Source organism: Charadrius vociferus, unplaced genomic scaffold, assembly GCF_000708025.1.
Source record: "Charadrius vociferus isolate BGI_N301 unplaced genomic scaffold, ASM70802v2 scaffold46, whole genome shotgun sequence".
In the NCBI taxonomy this organism is placed as follows: domain Eukaryota; kingdom Metazoa; phylum Chordata; class Aves; order Charadriiformes; family Charadriidae; genus Charadrius; species Charadrius vociferus.
The window spans coordinates 74,192-82,428 of NW_009648710.1; the positions used below are offsets into that span (position 1 = coordinate 74,192).

The 8,237-nt window shown below is 39.5% G+C and overlaps 2 protein-coding genes across 2 annotated transcripts in view; one reads left to right on the forward strand and one right to left on the reverse strand.

The window, feature by feature from the left end:
- Positions 1-253, reverse strand: part of LOC104287859 (cytochrome b-c1 complex subunit 2, mitochondrial) — a 12,726-nt gene extending 12,473 nt beyond the window's left edge. The window contains exon 1 of the mRNA XM_009886595.1: positions 236-253. Within this exon, the coding sequence (XP_009884897.1) occupies positions 236-253 (18 nt within the window). The remainder of the gene's footprint in view (positions 1-235) is intronic.
- CRYM (crystallin, mu) overlaps positions 246-8,237 on the forward strand; it is an 8,836-nt gene continuing 844 nt past the window's right edge. The window contains exons 1-5 of the mRNA XM_009886549.1: positions 246-389; positions 1,499-1,561; positions 3,707-3,808; positions 4,790-4,973; positions 7,341-7,462. Coding sequence (XP_009884851.1) covers positions 252-389; positions 1,499-1,561; positions 3,707-3,808; positions 4,790-4,973; positions 7,341-7,462 — 609 coding nt within the window. The 5' untranslated portion in view covers positions 246-251. The remainder of the gene's footprint in view (positions 390-1,498; positions 1,562-3,706; positions 3,809-4,789; positions 4,974-7,340; positions 7,463-8,237) is intronic.

The window sequence follows — 8,237 nt, forward strand, 5'->3', positions numbered from 1 at the left end:
CGGAGTCCCCGGGGTGGGATGGGGACGCCGGCGGGAGGAGGTGCGACCCCTCTGGAGCGAGGAACGGGGGTAGCGGCAACGCGGGGCTGGGCCCGACGGGGTGGAAGTAACTGAAGCGTCAGAAAAGGTCGTTGGTACCGAGTTACTAATTAACTGGTCAGTAGCGGTTTGATGTTAACCACTCCGGTGGCTGTAGGCTCCTGTGCTAAGGTACTAATAGAAGTAATTCTCTCACAAGGTTCCTAGGAGTCATGCCTGCTTACAGTGCTGCAGACGATGCTCTGACAACCAAGTTGGTGACTTTTTATGAGCACAAGAAGGATTCCTCTGTCCCTTCTCACCAAGCAACCATCCTCTTATTTGACCCAAGAAATGGTTCTTTGAAGGCTGTGAGTTTCACGCATGTTTCTGCATTCTTCTCTGTTCATGTTCTGTCAGTCCTCCCTTCTGATTTGTAGAAGCTGGAGCTGGTATAAATTGGCCTGAGTTTACCCACATCATCACTGAAAATGTCTTTGAGCCAAATGAGGATTTGGCCTAAGGCATTGTATCTTCGTATAATGTGTGCATATATATGTGTTAAACCACACTCTCTCTGCTCTTTACTGCCCCTTGTGATTTGAAGGGAATCTCATGGCTCACAGGGTGACTGAAAGAGTGAAATGATCAGGAAAAGTTCACCTTGCATTTGAAAGGAAAACAGCCCTTGCTGAATAAAGAGTTGATCTTGAACCATCTTAAGTCTAAATTGAAGGAGGCTTACAGTGGGCATTGCAGGGAATAGTATTCAGAGTCTGATTTTTTTTTTTTGCTTTCTTTAAAGAATTTAAGCATTTTTTTATGAACGTTGACAACTTGCATTATACCTTAGTAATAATTAAAGGGCCAAAACTGGTCAAGAAAGCTCTTTGGGGCTTTTATTCCAAAACTGTGTCCTTTTTTTTTAACCCTTATAATTAATTTGTGCACAGTAACTAATACACATTGAGGCAGGAGTGCCCCTCTGTGTGTGATACACACTAATGGGATTCCACGGTTCCATGTCATCCCTTTGTACAGACCAAGACAGTGCAGACTAGGGAACCACTGCCAGCTTGCACTGGTCACCGGTCTTACCGGAGCGCAGAGTATTGTGCTTATATCAATCTGCTCCCTGTGTTGGAGAGCCAGGGTAGTGAAGCGCACAAAGAGCTGTGGGAGTTAGGGGTGGCTCAGCTCTGAGCAGTTTTCACTCCATTTGTGCTGGTGGAATGACATTGAAGAGCTAGAATAGACAGAAAATCTGCCCAGTTTAAATGTGATTTTTATATGGTTTGTGGTTGCTGTAATAGTAATTACCGACTTTTGTATTTTTATCTGTGCCCTGTAATATCACATAATTCACAAACTGGAATTTTCTGAACTGAAGTTTCTCAGCGTTCATTTCACTTCATTTCTGAACTGAAGGTTCTCAGTGTTCATTTCAGTCTGTTTGAACATTTTTTTTTTTAAAAACAAGGTCCTAGATGGCAGTGTCATTACAGCAAAACGAACAGCTGCGGTTTCTGCAATTGCTACCAAGGTATGTCTTCCGTTTGCCAAATCAGGACTGAATCAGTTAGTGGTGTTATATATGAAATAACTGGAGGCAACAATGTAAATGACTTCCAGTGCATGTGAATTTTCATCAAATACAGCTTTAAATTAGATTTATGTTAATGTATATCTTCAGAGAAAACTCAAAAATGCAATTTTCTGTTTTGATTGAGTGAGTCATGTCTGACTTTAACACTTTGTGTGATTGGGGAAGGAATCTGAGCTATGTTTTTGTGGTTTGTTCTGCACACTCTTCTGGGAATTTACTAAAGTGTCTTCCTCTGTCACTTTCTTTTATGCTTTTCTTAATGTGCCCCTTCACAGTGTTGGGTGATGCAGCTGTGGTGATAAATTCAGTTTTGTTTAGATGTATGTTTTCTGCTGTTGGGCCAGGAGAGGTGGGTTGCACTGGACCCGGAAAAAGAGGAAAATGGCACATTGCTGGGGGGCAATGTGGGTATTCTTAAGACAGATGATGCCCAGGATAGATGGATGACTTGTCTAGAGGTAGCTGTCTGTCAGTTTCTCTGTTGTCACTGGAAGTTGTCCAGATGACTGTCTCTGACTACAGCCATAAATTTCAGTGTCTGAAGACAGGTGAGGTGTATCTTGCTGTATGTTGCTTTACATCATTTCAATGTCATTTGGAAATTGTTGGGTTTGAATTCTTTTTTTAAAACTATACTTGGCTGCCCTGCTAATAGTGGGAAGAGAACAAGTCACCATCCATTGCACAGCAGGGTTTTAGCCTTCACCTCAAAGGATGAGGCAATAAGAAGAGGGCCAGAGCTGAAAAATACTTCTGTTTTTCACCCATCAGCTTTGCATGAGAATGAAGGGTGATCTCACCACTTTGTTAGTGGCAGTCTTCGTGCCATTGTGACTCTATCTATGGCAATAGAGCTAAACTGACATAAAATTGGAGTGAAGAACCTGTCCCCATGAGCTTCCCCTGGTCCAAGGGACAGAACAATTGACAATGGATGCCTCGGACATGAGGCTATAGGACCTCATTCATCTCAGCTGTTTTATACTTGGGCAGTTCTGACAGTCAAGGGTCTGCTGGCCTCAAAGGAGCTTGGCTGCTGAAGGGACTTCAAGATCAGATCCTTCATTGTCGTATGTTGTTTTGGGAAATTTTCAGGAGTGTTTGAGTTTAGCTAATAGTCGTCATCTTGTCCTCTTTATGGCATTTGCTTTTCAAAGGCTTATGCTTTTGTGCAAGGAACCTTTGAAATCAGTGCTTCAGAGTCTTTGAAAGGAACGTTAAAAAGAGTTCTTGCTACTGAAAAATGGGATCAATGAGATTTTTTTTCAATTTATTTGCAGTAGAATAAGTGTTGCAAGCCTTGACAATTCTAAGGCTTTTTATACAGAAGTGAGGGGCCACAGCAAATGCGTAAACAACACACAAGGATAGCTTAGGGCTGGACTCCAGCAGCTCTTCCTCTTTGCCAAGTACTGGTGAATCACAGGCAAGAACTAAACCAGAAAACCAAAAGCAACTATAGAACTGAATTTTCATGTTTGTTCCTCAAGACCATCCCTATTTTTACAATGCTTGATGCATACGTATTATGGCTCTTACGATGCCAAGATATGCTTGTGGTATGATTTATGGCTTCAGGGAATTGAAAAAGGCTTAGTGTGGGGCTACCAGGACCAGTTTACCCGCGCAACTACTACTTTCAGTACTGATAGCTTGTGGTATTATAAGCCCTGTTTTCAGCCAGTGCAGAACATCAACACTATGGTTTTACACTTAATTAGTCACATAAGGGTAATAAGTTATACTAATAAAGTGTGCCAATGGCCCAGAATTTGCATTGGCCCATGCTGTTGCATGTTAAGCCTGAATTTCAAGAGTTGGACAATTCAAAACCAGAATTAAGCCAAGATGTACTTTGATGCTATTGACACTAGCTTTTGCATTAAAAAAATAAAACAACTCATTTACCACTGTGTATGTATATTAATATGAATTAATACTAGCTTTTGCATAAAAACATTATTTTTTTTGTTTAAAAGGACTAAGGATACTGCTTGCTTTCCTAGCATTTTTATATATATTTGTCATATCTGTTAATATTTTGTCCTTCCATTTTATTTTTTATATTTTGATACTTTTTAGTTGTTAATGCCACCTTTTGCGGAAGTGCTGTGCATTTTGGGAGCTGGTGTTCAAGCATATAGCCATTATGATATCTTCACAGAGCTGTTCACATTTAAAGAGGTAATGGACACATTTTAACAGGATACATTTATTTCTCTTTATTATGTTTCAGGAGCACTATAAATAAAGTACAGCCAATGAAGTTGTATTGGGTCTGGCTGAGATGAAGTTAATTTTCCTCATAGCATCCCTCCTAGTGCTGTGCTTTGTATTGGTAGCTAGAAAGGTGTTGATAACACACCAGTGTTTTGGCTACTGCTGAGCAGTGCTGGCACAGTATCAAGGCTGTCTCTCTAACATTCCCCCATCACCAGTAGGCTGGGGTGGGCAAGATCTTGGGAGGGGACATAGCCAGGACAGCTGATCCAAACTGACCAAAGGGATATGATGTCTGCTCAGCACGAAAAGCTAAGAGAAAGGAGGAGGGGGGCATGTTATGTCTTCTGCTTTTGCTTTATTAAACTACCTTTATCTTGACCCACAAGTTTTTCCATCTTATTTTCTCCCCCACCCCTGGCCTGCTGAGGAGGGGAGTGATAGAGTGGCTTGGTGGGCACCTGGTGTGCAGCCAAGGTCAAGCCACCATAGAAGTTATGGGATTAATCCCATTTTGATCCTGTTTCTACAGAACCCAAGAATCCTGTGAACAGCTGTAGAATTTCTTGCTCAGATGTTAGTCTTTGGGGAGGGAGTTGGAAACAAAGTAATTTCAGATGACTTTTTCTCTGTCTGAGAAAATCCTGCTATGTATACCATATTTGGATAAGCTTTCTATGACTTTCTCTTAAATATATTTATTGGAAATCTTAGATTTTATAAACACAACTCTACAAGGAGCTTTTATTCAGCATCCCAGAACAGTCATTCAAATGTAGCTGCACACACAATGAAATTTAGTCATTTGTATGATGAGAACATTAAAGAGAAAACCCTCCACCTTTAGGATATATGTAACTATCTACTGAAAACTGATACAGTGTTATCTTTCAACAAAGAGAAATTCTCCAAGCTAATCTGTTTGTCTTTTTTTTTTCCTTGAAGGTCAGGATATGGAATCGCACCAAAGAGAAAGCAGTGAAGTTTGCTAATTCAGTTAATGGTCCAGTGCAGGTCTGCTCTTCTGCTCAGGAAGCAGTTACTGGGGCTGATGTGATTATAACAGTCACAATGGCAACAACACCTATTTTATCTGGGGACTGGGTAAAACCAGGTGCCCATATCAATGGTATGCTATGTTCTCATCGTTTAAATGATACATTTAGTATCACATTGTTTAGCATCAAAAACTGTTGAAAAGCGCTACTCTGTGCTTCTCAGAATGAATGTTTTTTCTCTTTTGGCCTCTTTAGTGAGGACCACTTTTCCCAGCCCAGTCTTCCTGGTCTGGAGCCAGATTTCCTGCATATTCCAGCACTGGGAGTTTGTGAGAGCATGGAATATGCTTTTTACTCTAGTGGTGCATCATCTTTGCCACCATGTTGTCACTTGATGCTCACCTTGCTCTCTTTTTAAATAACCCATACAAACATGTTTCCGAAGTGATTGCTGCTTGTTGTAGTGTTCCCCTGGTAGTTGTCATCTTTCTTTCACCCAATTTTGTTAGCTTCTCTATTTGTTCCTTTTTGGTCTGACCACATTGATTTTTATTTTTTTTTCCACTTGAGTTAAAAAGATGTGATAACTGAGGTAAGAATTTAATACTTTGACCTCCAGTTATAGTGAGGTTTGGGGGCCTTTTTTTTTTGTTTCCCTGCCTTGTCATGATGTTGCCACACTATTGTTTGGAGTATCTGGACATGCCTACATTTGTTTATGTCATTAATTGTGGGCCTGGTTCAGATGACCTTGTGCACTTTCCAAATAGCGTGGTAATAAGACAAAAGTGATTTGTCAAAGAGAACAATTTAAAGAAAAGTCCCACATTCCAGACACATTCTACCAATTTTTCAAACTCAATTTAGTCCTTTGTCATTGAATGTTGTTGTCTGTGTTATGTCACGGCATGGAAGCCAGAAGTACAACCAAAATCAATTAAGGTCTACAGTCACTGAGGCGACACATACACAAAGACCCTTCTCCTTTCTTTGCTGTTTTTTTTTTCCCCCATTCCATTGAGGCATTTGTGCTGTTTGAAGAGGCATTCAGGCAACATGGAATTTATTATTCCATAACAGTTGGATACTTTTAAAAAACGTTTGACTATAGTATAACAGAGTTTTAGCTCATAAGAACTTCATAGTGGTCTTGCTGTATCTAAAATTAGCTCCAAATGATTTGTTTTCAGTTTCTCCAGATAAGTTAAAATCCATAATCTGTTCAAATTGTACTGCTGAAAGGGTTAGAAAGAAATAATAGAAGGCTATAGGTTTAAAAATCCTAATTAGTAGCATTGAATAGTAACGTGCAAGTCTTTGTTGCACAATATTTTGGTTCTCATCTGTTCAGGATAATTGAGGGATTCTTCAAATCTTATTTTTCTCTATAGTCACATAACAAACAATGTGAATCAAGTAAAAGGACTATAAAACTCAGGGAATTTGGTAATGATCTGATGAAAGACAAGGGTACAAGAGATAATGGACAAAGAGAGGTGTCTTATGCCTCAGCTACTCAGTCTGCTAACAAGGATATTCTACTGACAAATCAAATACTGAATGTTTTAAAGAGCTGTATTAGATGTTCGTTAACTCTGTTTAAAAAACAAAATTCAAAGCAATAAACCCCTGTTAATTTGTCAGTCACAGAAACAGGTTACTGTTTGTCTGCAAAAGAGTTGTAGTTTGTATACCCTTAAGATTATCTTTGAGTTGTGTCACTAAATGATCAAAGTTTAGTCTAATGGTGCATCTGTAAGCAGAAAAGAGTATAATGTCACACATATTTATCAGTGTCCTTTTCAAAGCTGCTGGCAAAGGCTTGTTTGTTTTCTACCTAAACATAGTTACACATATGTTTACATGTCTTGTATAGATAGGAGATGATGAAGGGCTAAGCAGTGCTACTTCCCCTTCTCTGTCAGCATTATTTGGAAGGAGCGTGTAGTGTACCAAAGAGGTGGAAACAGTGCCAGCAAAGAATCTCACTTCTGCTTCCTGAAGAGTTGCAGTTTAATGCTTCAGCAGGCTGAAATGCAAATGCCAATTGATTCCAGTTGTTCTGGCTGTGCTTATAGGGAATGTATGACTCGTGTCGGGAGCAGCATCTGCATAACTAGTGGTCAAGGATGCTGTACATTTTAATGAGCTGTAATTTGGAGGGTTGGACACAGTGTCGTCCTTCATTGACATCAGGGAAAATTCGGGGGGGTTAACACCTTACAGAAACAGGCTGTATATATATATATATATATATATATATCAGAGTTACAGCTGAGGCCAGGTTGAGAGAAATCCAGGGTTTTTCCCAGTTGCTCAGGTGCATCCTATTTTTCTGTTGTTTTATCAATCAACATGTCTTCAGTGCTAACATCAGATTGTTTGTATATTACGCTTCCACAATAATGTCCATTGTTACTTCACACGTCTTTTGGACAAAATGTGTTTTGAATTTTTTTTAAACATTCTTCCCAAGTTCATCAGTTTTGTTGTCGTAGCTGTTGGAGCAAGCAGACCAGACTGGAGAGAACTGGATGATGAACTGATGAAGAATTCCATTTTGTTTGTGGATTCCAGAGAGGCTGCTCTTACGGAATCAGGAGATGTTATATTATCAGGGGTAAGACTTTCTTAAATTAGGACTTTATTTTTATGGCAATTGGCTTGCATTTGAAGTGAGTTGGTACAATTATGTGCTGCACTGAAACTTTTTAGAGCATCAAATCTAGTTAATGCTTTCCAGGCACAGGCTGAAAGATAAACTGGTTTCAAACTGAGACTTCTATATGTCTATGCCAAAGCCATGTAACCTCTGTATCAGTCATTACATGACACCGTATTACTGTAGCATATTTTCAGCATTGGCCTTTGTGTACAATAACAACGTATTGTTTTTGGAAGATCTACATTTCCTGCGATGTTTGGTAGTTATGTTAAATATTTTTCAAATGTATTTATTGAAATCTGTGACTTTCTTCTCATAAGATTTCAGTGTGATTAGCACAAATCAGGCCTCTAGAGAATGGATGACAGAAGTCAAGCAGACAGTTAGTGATATGCAGAAATTTGATGTCAGGGACATCTAGGTTTAATGGAGTCAGGTTTTTTCTTTTAATGTTTTTGCAGAATAAATATTGTTTCCACTTTTGAGGTTTAATATAACAGGTCCAGATATGGTAATGTGTGTGGAACCCCGTGTGTTCTGTTGGATGAGTAACAAGCTATCCATGGCAACTTGCTGACTGAGGAAGGTCTGGCAGCTGGTTTTCTCTGAAAACCATTCCACTCCTCTGCGATTTCTGTCCGTTTCTGTATAGTTTGTCTGAATACTGATCTGCTTCAACATGGAAAGGAATTAGTTCTGGGATAGCAGAACTGAAGGAGTTAATTATTTT